Source organism: Planococcus citri, chromosome 5 (assembly GCF_950023065.1).
Source record: "Planococcus citri chromosome 5, ihPlaCitr1.1, whole genome shotgun sequence".
Taxonomy (NCBI): domain Eukaryota; kingdom Metazoa; phylum Arthropoda; class Insecta; order Hemiptera; family Pseudococcidae; genus Planococcus; species Planococcus citri.
In genome coordinates this window covers 37,636,219-37,652,878 of record NC_088681.1, presented here as the reverse complement: position 1 = coordinate 37,652,878, position 16,660 = coordinate 37,636,219, and the positions used below count along the sequence as shown (strand labels likewise).

Below are 16,660 nucleotides of genomic sequence, written 5' to 3'. Positions count from 1 at the left end.
GTCTTGTGAAGTAAAATACCTAATCATCGCTATTTACACCTAATCCTTCAGATGGGAGAGGGGGTGTTAATGTCATTTTCTTACCGAAACAGCTAAAAAAATGTTTTACCTACTGATTTTTGAATTTTTTTTTAAGCTGGCGTTTTTCGATGGATTTTTAATATCTGTGCGATTGACATATTACAAATATTACCAATTACCATCCGTTGCTCACCATAAGCTAGTTATTTTTTCAATCCACTATTACTTCCACAGTACAATTCAACTTAGTTAAGAATAAGTAAAGGAAATTTCGATTGAAAAGTAGGTATTTTTTTTTTTTGTTGACAAACGTTTGAAAAGCAATAAAACTGCTTATTGACTACCTAGCTTAAAACTATATTCCTATAATTTTTCCATGTCCTTACTTACCTACTCTCGCACGTTTAAATAAATATCTTAAATCATAATAAAATAATATGGTAGGTATTTAACCTAAAAACATCAATAATTTTATACGTATAGATATGTAGCAGTCTAGCATAATACATGTCTAAATATGCAAGATATTATATAAAATTATAACTTAGAATTTAGAAACAGCTTAATGATTAATTTATACAAATAATAATATGAACTTGACTTTTATTTTAAAATATGCTAAACTGCAGCTGGGACACAATAGTCAATAGAACTATGATGTATCTGCACCCGGCTTCGGCTTTCCATACAGTTCGCTTGCATAAACCTCAGAAATCGCTTGCAATTTCGCTGTTAAATAGAAAAAAAAAAATCAAATAAAAATCCGTTGCCCATAAATTACCTATTGAAATAAGTGGAATAAAAAATTTACGAAAAATATACTAAACCTTTCAATGGGATTGATTTATTTTCTAAGGAAAAGAGTCATGATATTAATGTAGGTATATACTTTTGCAACATTTCTTTGAAAATAACTAAATGAGATAAACTTACGTATATCTGGTTCACCTGAGAGCACTGCATACATGATTTGAATTAAAGGAGGAAAAATACATATATAAATGATTAGGTATACGTAATTAGGTAATAGTAAGTATAATAAATGCGTTCAAAAAAATTTTAATTCAATAATTAGGTACCTACATAATTATTTTAATTACCTACCTATGGTTAATTTTTATTTATGCTAAACTAGGTAAAAGAAGTACTTACATCCAGCGTAAACTCTTATGTATTCGGTGGCTGCCTCTAAAGAAAGAAACAAAATCTCAATTAGAGTAAAACGATGGAATTGTACCCAATGGTAATATTTATATGTATAGGTAACAAAACTAAATTGTTCATAAATCTGAAATACTCCAAGACTCACCTGATAGAGGCTCAAGTTGATCTATTGTGTAATCTTTCACAATCCCTTTAATTGATTCTACTTTATCATCAGGTAATAATGATGATGCCTCTGAATCCAAACCTGATTTTGTATAGAATAGCGATAAAGAGATCAACATGTTACCTACGTAAAATTATCATAGGTAAGTAGGTAAGGTGCTTTACCGTCGACAGTTGTTGCGCCTTCAACACCTGAAAATTATAAATCAGCGGTCAATCGCAGAAGATATTTTTCTTCATTTCCGATCGCTCATTTTTGGAAATCGCGAATCATTGCAGACTTATAAGTACGTATTATAAAAAAGTTTACGTGGCCAGTTTACCTTTAGGGTTACTGCAATGATTTGTGATACTTAAAAATCACTGCTCGAAGAAGAAAAGAAATAGATAACTTATCGCAGAAGATATGAGGTACCTAGGTATTACTAGCTTCTTTGTGCGAAACCAGATATACAGGGTGCCCAGAAATATCGAGCACCCCAAAGAAAGTTTTTCATTTAAAATATAGGCTGACAACGTGAAATAGATGCATATGATTGGTGGAATGTTATCTCTCCAGTCCAACAACCAATCATGTGCTATCATTATTATCATTTACTGTGACCAACCAAAGTACGAAACTTTTTTAGGGGTGCTCGATATTTCTGGGCGCCCTGTAGATATTAGATACGTACAGAATAGGTATAATAATAAGGAATCTACAATCGAATTTTCATACCATTGAAACTTGGAACCGTTTCTTTAAGCACGTTGCTATAAAGATATGTCACGATTTCTTTGATATGCTCTCTCGCATCTTCAATTTGAAATGCTGAAAAATTCATATTCGTACATAACTTACATATGTATTATCAGATTTTAAGATAAACTGCTTAGGTATAATTTAAGAGAAGAACGACATTGAAAAAAAATTTAAAAAAAAACTCTATCGTATCCATTTAATCATACACATGACAGAATTCAAATTGATTGCTTATGCTTACCTGCAGTTTCTTTCATAACTGTGCTACAGAGCAAACCTGAAAAAACAAATTTCTCTGATTAATTATCCCAAATAATAAAAATTGATCACTTGGATAAATCTTTGAAATGTATTTTTTTTTTATTCACCCAATAACAGCAATCCAACAAAAGTTCCTGAAGTTCTATACATCTTGGGATATCGATAGGTCTCCTATAGGTACTTATCTAAAAGTTAAAACTGAACAAAAACGCGTTTAGATTTCCGACTTTTTCGCTACGATTTGAATGAAAAACATTTATCTACTTACTCGTAGTTTTGTTCTTACGACAATAATCGTTGAATTTTTTCTGTTCAAATTTTAATTTTACATTTGATTATATAAGGTTTTGATACCTACATTGATCATGATATAATTACCTGTACAAAAATGGCGTCTACCACGTAGGTATAGGACTCCTCCACCCCTACCTTCCTACACCTATACCTACCTTATGTACAGACGATGATTCAAATATGTAACTTGATGGTCGTAGATTTAATGATTTATTGAAACTATAGACAGTATAGAATTGAAATGACTCATTTTATATTCCATGCAAAAAATTGTCATAGTTTTTCAGGTACCTGTAACAGTTTTACCACCTGTGCATGCATGTATGTACATTTATTAAGAAAATATTACATCAGGTGCTGAGTACATCACGATTCACGATAATATTATGTAGGTACCAACATTTTTTGCGTTGAATTTTCGTACTTGAATGAATAGGATTTCGAATAGAAAAATATTTTGTAACCGTGAAAAATTTCATTGCATAAATATAATTTATGATTCTTCAATACGTAGTTTTTCCCTTGTTTTTCTCATTTTTTGTACGTAGATGAGGTACGATTTTTCTTCGATGGTCTAGTGAAGGAAAATAATCATCGCTATTTTCACCCTAATCCTTCATAGAGGCAAAATTACGATGCAGGGAAAGGTAGCGATAAAATGAATAAAAAATATGCATAAAAAAATTCGAAATGATTAAAAAAACAATCTAAAAACTTGTTTTACCTACCGATTAAATTTGAAATTTTTTTATGAAAACTGGAGTTTTTCGACAAACTTTTAATATCTGTACGATTGACATAAATCATCTACCATCCATAACTCACCACACGCTGGGTACTTTTTTCAATCCACTAGAAAATCACGACCCATATCAATCACGATTTTTTTTTCAAAAATCCAAAATAAAATGAATGAATGTTATCAAATTGACAAAAATTGTAATAAAATAATCATACGATGCGTTAGGCACTTATTTGAAAAAAAAATCAATTCCAAAGTAAGATAAGTGAAATGTCTCTGTTCCTAGATTTAGAAAATTACGATAGATTATTGTTTGGTACCTTTAAAAAACATTTTTAACCCAAAAATCCATTACCACCTTCTTGACCGGTATAGTAGCTAAAAAAACGAGTTCATTGCGAAAAAAATTTACTTATATCCATCGAATTTTCAAAAAATTCCAGAATCGTCAATTTTTTATAAAAAAAAGCACACAAAAAGTCACCTACTTTCTAAATTTAACCCTCCGAATCGATTTTCACCATTCTTGGACCAACCTGGAGCCTTCAGCAAAAGTTGACTTTTCTCCAGCAACTTTAAATCACTTCATAATGCGCTGTAATCAACTTCGGCAACAGAAAATTTAATCCTAGATATCATAAGTTCGGCATTCCGAATCGATTTTGGTTTGTGATTCAAAAATCCGATGTAACGAGTTTAAAAGTGTATTTTTTTACAAGTTAAAAAATCTCAAATTTTCAAAAAATTCCTGAATTATCAATTTTTGCAACAAATTGCCCGAAACTTTGCCTTACCCCCTAAATTTGAACCCTTGAATTGATTTTCTCCATTTTGGACCGATCTGGAACTTCCAACAAAAGTTGATTTTTTCCAGGAATTTCAAATTGCTCCAGAAGGTCTTGTGATCAACTTCAGTAGCTGAAAATTTCGTTCTGAGGTCTGGCCTAATTTCAGGTGCTGGCAATTTCTTTTTTTGATTTTTGATTGATTTTTAAAAATAGGTACCTACCTACAAATCTGACTCATTTTTCATGAAAAACTCCAAGTTTCATCAAATTGAAGTAGAATATTAGTACTGAAAAAGTGGCTTAAATTGTATTTCCAACCTTCGAATTGATTGTTGGTGGTAAGCATGAGTTGTTGTGGAGCTTCCAGAGAATTTGTTGATTTTCGAGTTCTGAAAATGAACGATTAAAATGATGAGCTTAAAGTTTAAAAAGTATTTCTTTTTTTTTGAAAATTTTTACAAAACTGAAAAATCCTGAAAATCTGCTGGATGAAAGAGTACATACCTACTTGAATTTTTTTCAATTTTAAATACATACTGCAAAGCAGATTAGGATATTTAGAATCAATACGAGGCAGCTGAACTTGAATTATTTATATATTTTTAGGTTGAACCCCCATTATTGCAGAACTATTCCCTTTCTTATGGGTGATTGCTTAAAATCAAACCGAAACATCTCTCTCATTTTTCTCAAGTGATTTTTTAATCTTGTATCTAGAATTCCTTCCTATTCTTTTCGCAGCCGTTGATGGAGTAGCCGTAGCCAACAACGCTTGATAATTTTCAGCATCAATATGACCTCTGCAATCATAGGCCATTTTAAGCGCATCTGCATTTTTATTTTGGTTAAAACTAATTCCTATATATTTGATCATTTTGGCAGGCAGATCGGTCTCATAAGTGATCGAATAACGATACAAATATTCTAGAGTACTTTCAGCAGGTCCATTCTCCGTTAGCCCAATGCAAAGTGCCATGATGGATTGAAAACTGATCATAACAATATGAACGGGTTGCTCTACGGATTCATTATAAACCACTGATCTAATAGTCCCATTTGCCAAATCCTTCCTCGCGTTGTAATCAATTAAAGCTTGGTAATGGAATAAATTTGCATGTCGAGTTGTATAAAAGCTTTCACTTGTTCGAATTAAATTCTTCAATGCGTTTTGAAAATGGATCAACATTTCATTGGTCACACTTTTGGCTTTAAAAATCTCTCTTAACGCGTATTTTTCATACCATTTCTGCCTACTTTCCCCTTGACAAAGTATCGAGTCATAGAATTTCATCATAGACTGCTTGAAACCTTCCGATATTTCTGTATTGGGCACCCTGTACCAATTATCTCGACCAGTGTAGCTCAAGTAACCGTATTCGAAGAAGAACGAGAAAAGCACTCGTGGATCAAAATCACAAGGACTCTTCTGCGCTCGTTCGATTCTCCACAGATCGTTCAAATCTTCCAATCCGATGCAAGGAAGTAACCGGATTTCAATCACGTTCGAGAAAATCAATCGCAACATGTATTCGTAGATTTGCTTATTATTCAAGAACTCGACGAAAGTGAAACAAAATGATTGATTGTTGTACCAAGAATTGTTACACCCCATACAGTCTTTTTTGATTTGTTCGATGATCGAGAAAGTGTTGTAGATTGACCGATTCGTGTCGCGGATCAAATATCCCTGATAACATCTAGGTATATTTATCCTATCTGCGTCGGTTAGATTTGAATGACCCATCAATAAGACTGCCAGTTCTTCATCAGTAATACCGTAGAATGGAGCGAATACGTGATTTTCAAAAGCTTCGAGGTGCCTAATTTCCGGAACCTTTGTACTGATCAAAGTAGCCATCGTATGACTAAATCCAGTGATCAGAGCATAACCCACGTGGCATTGGTCGTCACTAGGATGGAACATTCTATCCAACATGATGACCAATAGATCGACCAACTCGTACCCGAAACCTTTATTGACGGCGCTATTAAAAGGGAAATCGAAATCGTCGATCAACAAGACGACCTTTTTATTAAAATGATTATGGAGTATGCGAGAAAACTCGTACAAACTGTTCATAATGTCAACGTAAGTTAATTCTTTATCGATAGCTTTCCTAATGAAATCGAAATTTTCAGCATGAGTTTGATTGTTTTGAACTAATTCCGAATCCAATAAAGGTTCGTATTCAACGATGCATCGTTTCAATATATCGCCCATACTGTTCATTCTTTCATTCGAATGACCCAATCCTATGTAAAATCCTATCAAGTTCAAGTATAAAACTGGATACTCTGCCAGATGGTTTTGTATTATATCTTTGCGCTTTTTACCTATCTCCGTTTGGTTTGCGAATAACGAGTAACTCGATGTGAATTCTTTTTCCAAGGGTCTTCTTGTCTCATTTAACTCGATGCCGACGAATCGATAGATCATATCGATGTTGATAGTTTTACCAAATTTGTACGGATAGGTCACTATGTGATATGGATAGGTTTCGAAGAATCTCTCCAACATCATGGTTTTGTCGACAAATGTGTCAGTAGTTGAGATCTTTTCGAATCCGACGCTGGTCCAATACGATCGTCGTCGATGGACGAACATCCATGTAGGTGTTGTCTTTTGAGTGGTTGAGCTTTCTTCTTCGATTTCTTCAGTGAAACCTGGAGTGAACCAATCGCTAATCCGAACAGGTGGTCTATCACGTCTCAATTTTTTATGAGAACAAATCACAAAAGATAACAGAAGCGTGCCATAAAGAGAGATCCAAAAGGTTTTCGGTGTCATTTGGAAAATATAGATATAATATGGAAATCAAGCTGAATGATGGCACTAAGTCCTCAGTTCTTCAAGTGGAATGAGGTGGAGGATCAGCCATTCTAATAACTTAAATTTTTTTTTCAATGGAAATAATTTAATGAATTTATGCAGCTCGGGCAACATTTAAAAATAATTTGAATGTCAAGTAGGTACCTATCTTTACAAGTACGTCGAATCATTTGTTTTGAATTCATCGTAACTTCAGTTCAGGTAAATAGAAATTAATGTAGGTACCAACTTTAGATACCGATCCGACACAGACACTATTTCAAACGAGTAACAGAACAGAAAATAAAATATGGGAATAGGACCTAAGTTAAATTATGATTAAATTCAAAAATCGATAAGAAAATTTTTTAAGATAAGCTGCTTTGCTTCTACGAAGTTGAATGATTATAATGAGCAACAGTTGAATTTCTTTGAAGGAAATGAATGAAATACCTACTTATAAAACTTTCCATTCATCGAAATATATGTACATATTAGCAGCCTTTGTCAAAATTTCAAGTGCTAAAATTCATTTTTTCGATTTTTGGCAAATTTTTAAACATTTAAATCTGGCCCAAAAATGGTAAGAAATCAACATTTTACTAAACCTCGTAGAAAGCTGAAATTTGCTTTGTACCCTATACTTTCGACCTCACGAGCCAGTTGTTGATGGTTTCGAACTATTCTGACGCCTCCAGTGGATTTTTGAATTCTCCAGTTTTCGAAAAAACGTTGTAAGTAGAGTGAAAATGAAATTCGACACATAATAAACTCAAATTTACCATTTTTGTGACCTATTCAATTTATTTTGCCTAATAGTTTCAAAATATTTTTGTTCCGGTTCAAATTCAAAATTTTTTCCAGTGATTTATTTTTGAAAAAAAGAGAAAATTGTCGTTTGCAAACGCATAAATGAACTAGATAACTGAGCAAATTTTTTAGCAACAAGAGACACAAGTGACAAGAGTGTGCATTACATCCTAAAAAAAATCGAACCTAAATTATACCGACCGACATCTATTCTGATTATTCCAAAAAATTTCAATTTCTTTGAGTTTTGCAAAAATTAACTTCATTTGAAAATTTATCTGGCAAATTTTTAAAACGTTCATTTATAGTTTGTGCCAAAAAATGAAATTTAAAAATAGGGTTATTTTACTGTAAATTTTGAAAAAATATTTTCGGCAAGTAATAAATTTAAAAATTAGAAATTTATTCATTTATTCGCAAATTAGGTACGTACTTACCTATTTTCTGTGTTCCCAAAATCAAAAATTTTCAAACTCAAGAAATATTTCGAAAAATGGAAAAGAAATCAAAAAATAATTGAAAAAATTGATCAATAATTTTGCATAAGTATTAATTTGAAAATGATAATGTAAAAAATTTCAAAAAATTTCCCTCAATATTCTCAAAATCAACAATTTTACAAGTTCAAAAACTACCCAAGCAATTGAAAAAAATCAATTCTATTCAATTTGAAAATACAAAACTTTCAATAAATTTAAGAGGATTCAATATTCTTAAAGTCAACAATTTTCAAATTCAAAAATTAGGCATTTTAAAAATTAAAAAACACTTACGCATTTAGCGCGAGAAGACCGACTTTTCTTCAATTAAAATTTTTTTACGAACGAATTGATTCACTTTTTTTGAAACATTTTTACAGCAATTGATCTGTTTACAATCGAATTGAATCATTTACGAACAATGGGCGATTTAGTAAATAAATTGATTGATTTGTAGGTGAATAATTCGCGAACGAGTTAATCAATAGTTTTAGTTAAGTTACTAAATTATTCGCGAACGAATCGATTCGTACAAGTGACTCGTTCGCGAACGAATCGACTCGTGTAAGTGACTCGTTCGCGAACGAATCGATTGGTATGAGTGACTCGTTTGCGAACGAATCGATTCATTTACTCAATTTTTGATGAATCATTCGCGAACGAATTGATTCGTATTAGTGATTCATTCGCGAGCGAATCGATTCGTATTAGTGACTCATTTGCGAACGAATCGATTCATTTGCTCAATTTTTGGTGAATCATTCACAAACGGATTGAATTATTTTTTGTGAAACATTCGCAAACGAATTGATTTATTCAATTTATTTTTGGTGAATCGTTCACGAACAAATTAATGAATTATTCATTGTATTAATTTTTCGTGAATCATTCGCGAACGAATCGAATTATTTGATTAATTTTTGGTAAATTATACACGAACAAATTGATCAACTTCCACCACCGCAACAAGGACAGTACTCGACGTTTCTATTCAAAAATTCATTCCGATTACTCCAAAAAATTTTAATTTGTTTCAATCATTTCAAAAAACGACCCAAACAATTTTTTAAATTCAAAAATTATTTTGAAAATTGAAAAAATAAATTTCATACTTCTTAAGAAAAAGAATGTTGTGCAAAAGTAACCATGAGATATGTACACGAGAAATAAAGTAGATAAAGTACCGTATACGAGAACGTTGTATTACATATTAATCGTACAGATACATTGTAGGTACAGAGAATGAGAAACTACTTAGAGGTATAGAACAGTGTTGCCATTTGGTACAACAAATACCCCCGCAAATGGTAAATAATTAATTACACATTAAAACAAAATTATCAATGAACACAAACAAATTGACAATAAAATGCATAATAATTTCACAGTAAAATACAAATATTCCAAATGACAAATAATCAAAGTGATGTGAATACATCGGAAACGCATCGGAAACATAAATGATTATAGGAATATGCTTATGAAATTACAACGTAGTTGACGTAATCTATGATCGAATAAATATACATGGCACATAATAATACAACGTTTAATACATGATAAATTAGGTAAAATAATCGAATTAACAGGTAAGTAAAATAAAACAAATGGTATTACAACAATTCGAGTTTTAAGAACTGTAAAAAATCTCTAAAACGAGAACCTACAAGACTCTTAGTGAGACCATCGGCTTGTTGATTGGTTGAACCGACATGAAACAACGAGATAAAACCAGCTTCGACAAACTGATTGACAAAATGATATCGAACATCGAGGTGTTTGATTCTTCGGTTATTTTTAAAATTCTCAACTACGTGCATAGCACTCTGGCTATCGATACGAATAGGCACGGGAAACTCTAATCGGAAACAAATATCTTTGAACAAGTTTATCAACCAAATTACTTCGCTTACTAATGCGGATAAGGAAACATACTCCGCTTCGGTTGAAGATAACGTAACGATTGTTTGTTTTCGAGATGACCACAATACTGGATTACCGAAGACTTTGATTAAATTTCCCGATATTGATTTTCTACCTTCCTCATTAGCGTAATCTGAATCGCAAAACGCTTCAATAGGAGATAAGCTATCTAAGCTAAAACGTAATCTCATAGTAGAAGTGTATTTCAAATATCGGAGAACATTTAACAGGTAATCATAGTGTGCTTCGGTAGCTTTATCTTGATATCTACTGAAGAGAGATATGGCGTAACACAGATCCGGCCGACTACCGAGCATAATGTACATTAGACTTCCTAGAAGCGATTTGTAAGAATTATCCGAGATAAGTGGCCCATCTAAATTATCCAATACGGCATACAACTTGTTTTCCACAGGTTGTTTCATGATATAGCAATCCTGCATACCGTATTCTCGCAGTACCTTTTCTATCAAATCACGTTGATCAACAAACAATAACTTATTTTCACGATCATACTCGATACCCAAGTTCAGAAACTTCGACAATTGACCAAGGTCTTTGAGATTAAATTTTGACAATAAACGAGATACGAAATTATCAATTATTTCAATTGATCGACCAGCAATAAATAAATCGTCTACGAATACGACAAGTATTAAATCAAGATCATAATACAGACAATAATCGGCACTTGAATGGTTCAAACCTAACGACTCTAAATAATCTTTCAATTCCTCATACCATTCTCTAGAAGATTGACGTAAACCATAAATGGTTTTAAACAAACGTAAACATAAACCTTCGGCTTGAGGAGTACCATACAAAGGATGGCCACGAGGTATATTAATAAATATCGTTTCTTTCAAAGAACCGTACAGAAAAGCCGTATCAATATCAACATGACGAGTGAACCAATTCAATTTCAAAACAAGCGCTAATAATACTCGAACCGTAACTAAACGAGCGACAGGTGAATAAATATCATGAAAATCAATACCTGGTCGTTGCAAGAAACCTCTAGCGACAAGTCGAGCTCTGTATACATTATTACCTTTCTTTTTAAATACCCATGTAGTATCGATCAAGTGAGCATTTTCCGGTTTATCTGTTACTTCCCACACATGAAGTCTCTCCATCGAATCAATCTCTTTATTAATTGCTAAGTTCCATTCTTCCGAATCCTCCGCTTGCAAAACCTCATCATAAGACAAACCTTCAGAAGATAGGGCACAAAGATTAAGTTGATAATCATTCAAATAGGACGGAGTTCTCACGTTACGTCTCGGACGGTTAGATAAAGAGAACGTAGTAGGTTGAGGAGGTGCGAGGGGATTAATGTTGGATGAAGGAGGTATATTCGAAGACGATGGTGTAGATGTTGGTACATCGCTTACAGTCGAGGACGATGAGACAGATGTAGGAACATCGCTCACATCAGGAGAATCTTTATCTCTCATATACACGCGCGTTTCGTTATCTTTCATGTACACACGCGTCTCATAAAAATCTACATCACTCGTTATCTCCTTTTTATTTTCACTAAAATCGTACATGCAAAAACCGTTAGGAGAATATCCGATGAAACAACATTTCTTTCCTTTATCGTCTAACTTTCCATCTCTTTTGATATCTGGAATACGAACAAAACCAACACAACCAAAAGGCTTTAGTTTAGAATAATCAGGAAATTTTCCGTACCAAAGTTTGGCAGGAACTTGATTATGTTTCGGAATCCTATTGAAAGAGTAAACTACATAACGAAGAGCATACGGCCAGAATTTCTTATCTAAACATGCACTTTTCAAAACTGCTCGAGCACGCTCACACAAGGTACGATTTAATCTCTCGCATTTACCATTACTTTCAGGTGAATAGGCCGTTGTAAATTCATGAAAGATACCTTTTTCTTTACAGAAATTCTTGAACTCTTCCGAAATATACTCACCACCATTATCACTCCTTAACCTCTTGACTCTTGTATTCAAAGTATTCTCAGCTAATGCAACATACTCTTTGAACTTTGACAACGTTTCGGACTTATTCTTCATCGTGTACACATAAACAAAATTGCTAAATTCGTCAATAAAGGTTACAAAGTATTTTTCCGCAATAGGAGAACCAGTTATTTCACAAACATCCGAATGGATTCTAAACAAAAGGCTATTTGCACGAGTGTACGATGTATCTGATTTTGGTAAAGAAGAACGTGGTCTTCGGGACTGTTTTGAAACTTGACATTCATCACACGTTGATAATGATTGTAAGAGCTCTTCACTAAAGACACCCTGTTTGGAAACTAATTTCATCTCAGATTGACCTGGATGACCTAAACGAAGATGCCACAAGTCCGCACTAGGCGGAACAGTTAACAAAGCACCGCTAGGGTTATCAATAAGCTCAAAATCCATAATATACAAATCATTAATCAATGTACCAGTAGCTAACACTGTGGTATTTTTCGAAATCGTAGGCGTATCATTCTTAAAAGTGACAGTAAATCCAGACTTTTCAATACATCGAACAGAGAATAACGTATGAACTAATTTCGGCACATAATAAACATTTTTAAAAACACAAACAAAACCCTTATCTGTCTTAACACGTAAAGTACCTACTTTAGTCGCTTTTAAACTTCTACCAGCCTCTGCTATCGTGACATTCATCGGAACACGAAGAGTAATAGAATTTTGCAAAATATCACGATTTATCATATGGCGCGTTGCACCACTATCAAGAGCGCCTGATATTTTTCCATTACAAGAGCCAAAATCAGAATTATTACTAACAGACAAAAAGGCAAATTCGTTGAAATTTTCAGTATCAGCGTGACTTAGGTTTGCACTACCTTTCTTATTCTTAAGCTTAAAGCAATCACTTTTAATATGACCATGTTTCTTGCAATAATTACACCTAACATTACGACGATTATTACCAGAGCTACCGTTACTACCACTATTATTATTACCATTAGCATTAGCATTATAAGTATTCGAATTCGAATTTCTAAAATTACCTCTACCACGTCCACGACCTCGGAAATTACCTCGAGACGAATTTGGAGCGTATAATGCGCTGGAAACAGGAGTCTCATCTTTGAATTTTTCACTAGGATCAGTCGTTGATGCGGTAGGTTCAGAAACTTGAGAAGCAGAAAGTTGATAATCGGAAATCGTAGACGTTGCTTTATCCCAATCATAGTCGGCGATATGGCTTTCAATATTAGCTCGAATTGGGAGGAATAGTATCGGTAGTGATCGAAGTAACTGCAAGATAAACTGTCTGTCTGGGGTAGAATCGTTGAGTTCGCGTAATCTATTTGCCGTTGATCTGAATTGTACGATATAGGAACGGAGATCTTCACAAGTTTTACCTTTGTAACGATATGCATATAATTCGTCACGAAGAGCAGACATACGGGCATCCGACTTGCTTTGGTAATTTGTTTCCAAAGCATCCCATAACAATTTCGCGTGATTCTTTCCATGAATTATATGGGTCATATTTTGGGCAAGATGAGCGACGATCAATTGTAAACACGAATCGTCACTAGTGATCCAAGCTTCGGTACGAATGGCAACACTTGGAATAGGTTGGAGAACAATATCAAGTACCTTTTCTTTCTTCAATAGAATTAACATTCGAGTTTTCCATGTGTCGTAATTTGTTCCATCAAATGGTCTAATGCCAGTATATGTGACGTTGGCAGGATCAAACATGATGACAAAAGGTAACTTGATCGCGACACGAAAAAATTAATTAAGACAGTATACAAAACGGAAACAAAATAGAAACAAAATTGGGCTTGATATAAAAAATTAAAACTTTGACTAGAACACACAAAATAAACGTTACTCTGGGCCCATAACCTTTGTTGTGCAAAAGTAACCATGAGATATGTACACGAGAAATAAAGTAGATAAAGTACCGTATACGAGAACGTTGTATTACATATTAATCGTACAGATACATTGTAGGTACAGAGAATGAGAAACTACTTAGAGGTATAGAACAGTGTTGCCATTTGGTACAACAAAGAAAAAGAAAAAAATCAAACTCAGATCATCCAAAAATTTATATAGGTACCCAAAAAATTTCAATTTGTTTCACCATGATTCAATTTTAGACTCAAAATTTTTCAAAATGCTCAAAAAAGATTTTCGTAGGAATTTTTGAACTTTTCGCACAATTTTATTTTAACACATTTTGATTGGTTGCAAGGTTACTGTTGAATGATTCTACAACGGTTCGTTTTTACTCGAAATGATGGGGGGTGGGTTTACCAGCTGTATCCATATCCAAGATGATCAGAGTGCCCAGCTCTAATAACCTGTTTAAAAAAATTATGGGCCCGAGCCATTGTTGTGCAACAGGAAAAATCCAAAATAGGTATTTTATGACATTTTTAGATCCATAGAACTTTTCACGTCACTAAAATTTTGATCAAATTTGATTTCTATGTAGAGCTTATGCCAGTATTGTACTGCGGGCGTGGTTCTGACGAGTCGAGAATCGAGATTTAAGTTTTTTTATACCATTACAAAAAACCGAGAGATATAAGTTGCCTATCTTGTAAGATTTGCAGGCGCAAAACACGCTTTTATAATGGAAACTTTCTTACATTTATCTTTGACTAGATAATTTGAGTCACTCGTTACGAAATTATCTTTTTTAATTCATCTACTCAGTATTATCGTTTCCCCTCTTTTTTTAAAGCAACATCAAAAATACAACTCGAATAAAAACAAATACTTTATTTGAAGCAAATATCTAAATGTAATTACGATAAACATAATTCGTTGAAACATAACATACTCTTGACAAGAATTCGTACAAAATCGTTCATTTAACAGAAGTTCAAAGCGACTCGAAAAAAAAAACGCCTTAAATCGTGACGAATACAATATAAGAATACATAAATATGTACAATCGAATTTACACACACAAAAAACAAAGCAACCTAACATACAGAAAATCATTACCTAAAAGTACATAACTCGTCGAAAAAAGAAGCGCAATCGTGAATTACATAATATTACAGATAAATTCGCGAACAAAACACTACCACTCGAGGATCATTCCGCCATCTAAGAAATATTCATTGGAATGTCACTCGTATCATGAGAAATTTAATTAAAATATACACGTATAATGAAAAATTATACAACGCTATTAAACAATAATGACGTAATATGTATTATAATTATACGAAAAAAATATTAAACCGTTAAAAATACATATACAACATCATACACTGGAATGGTAACTAAAAAAAATCTATAGGAATATAGAAAAAGAAACACAAAACAAAACCAAAAAAGAAAAAAAAACATCGTAGAAAAAAAAATATCCAACGCCGAGTAAAAAAAATTCAAGGAGAAAATATTCTCAAACTTCTCAACAACGTGGCCAACACATTAGCTAGGTTTTCGGCGTGTTTGGTTATAGTCTCAGTTTCGATGTTTTTAGTCGTTATGCATTCGTGAAACGAATTAATTACATCGAGCACTTTTAATATCAAGTTTCTCGTTTGTAAAGGAGACGCCGTATGGGTTACTAGTCGTCTACTTAATTCTATCAACGTTTTCAATTGTTTAACGCAACTCGACAAATTAACGCTGAAATCGCACGACGACGGGTCCATATAACTGCGTATTAGCGATTTCGAAGACGAAACTAGCGTTTTCGTTTCGCCAGTCAATTCTTGTATGATTTCCTGCGTGAAAATTGTCAAGGTGAGGTTAGAATCGAATGTTGACAATAGGAAGCAAACGTATTGCAATGGAATACGAACTCAATGAATTGCTTATAGTGCTTACTTGGAATTTCAACTCGTTGATGTTGGAGCCTCCACCGTGAGCTTGAGCAGTTTCACATTCGTCTACTATGATTTTATGTTCTTCTATTAATTTCAACACTTCTTCGATGGCTTCTTGGCTTTCGTCCAAGTAGATATTTTGAGACGAGTTCTAAAGATAAAAAAATTGAAGGAAGATTAGATTTTAATAAATAAAATTTTAATTAAAAAAAAAAGTTGCATATTTTTTTATTTATAAAAATTTATAAATGTATTAATTTTCAAAAAAAAATGTAAATTTTTGAGAAAAAAATCAATTTTTTATTTTCCAGTTTTGGAAAAATTGCCATAAAAAGGATTAAAATGAAATCCAGTTTCTATTAAATCCTGAATGTATCGCCTTTGTGACTCTTCTGATCGATTTAGGTACAAATTTCAAAATTAAATTTAAATCCAATCCACTTTTTTTTGGTTGGGGGGGGGGGGTCAGAAATAGGACACACGCTTAACTGAATTTCAGCATTCCATCTCGAACTGGTCTAATTTTGATTTTTCCTTTTATGAAAAATGATCCAATTTCTTGAAGTTTTTAAAAAACTTTTTTTTAGTTTAAGAAAAGTTCTTGAATTCAAAAAATTGATTTTCCTTCTTTTAAAAATAATTTTTTC

The 16,660-nt window shown here is 32.9% G+C and overlaps 3 protein-coding genes across 9 annotated transcripts in view; all 3 read right to left on the bottom strand.

Moving 5' to 3' along the window:
* Positions 1-290: 290 nt before the first annotated feature.
* LOC135848727 (uncharacterized) lies at positions 291-2,842 on the bottom strand. Its single transcript, XM_065368692.1, has 10 exons — positions 2,622-2,842; positions 2,461-2,551; positions 2,334-2,369; positions 2,069-2,161; positions 1,516-1,542; positions 1,331-1,432; positions 1,174-1,209; positions 955-978; positions 849-872; positions 291-750 (listed from the first exon to the last, which is right to left on the bottom strand). Exons 2-10 carry the CDS (start codon positions 2,501-2,503, stop codon positions 674-676), a joined length of 462 nt encoding a protein of 153 aa, XP_065224764.1. The 5' UTR covers positions 2,504-2,551; positions 2,622-2,842; the 3' UTR covers positions 291-673.
* A 1,913-nt stretch (positions 2,843-4,755) lies between these two features.
* LOC135847806 (uncharacterized) lies at positions 4,756-7,296 on the bottom strand. The gene has a single exon (XM_065367524.1). The coding sequence runs from the start codon at positions 6,963-6,965 to the stop codon at positions 4,839-4,841; it is 2,127 nt and encodes a 708-aa protein (XP_065223596.1). The 5' UTR covers positions 6,966-7,296; the 3' UTR covers positions 4,756-4,838.
* A 7,638-nt stretch (positions 7,297-14,934) lies between these two features.
* LOC135847985 (FERM and PDZ domain-containing protein 4) overlaps positions 14,935-16,660 on the bottom strand; it is a 192,751-nt gene continuing 191,025 nt past the window's right edge. For all 7 annotated transcript variants that reach the window (XM_065367741.1, XM_065367747.1, XM_065367745.1 and 4 more), the window contains 2 exons: positions 16,015-16,164; positions 14,935-15,911 (listed from right to left, as the gene is read on the bottom strand). In XM_065367741.1, coding sequence (XP_065223813.1) covers positions 15,567-15,911; positions 16,015-16,164 — 495 coding nt within the window. In that variant the 3' untranslated portion in view covers positions 14,935-15,566. The remainder of the gene's footprint in view (positions 15,912-16,014; positions 16,165-16,660) is intronic.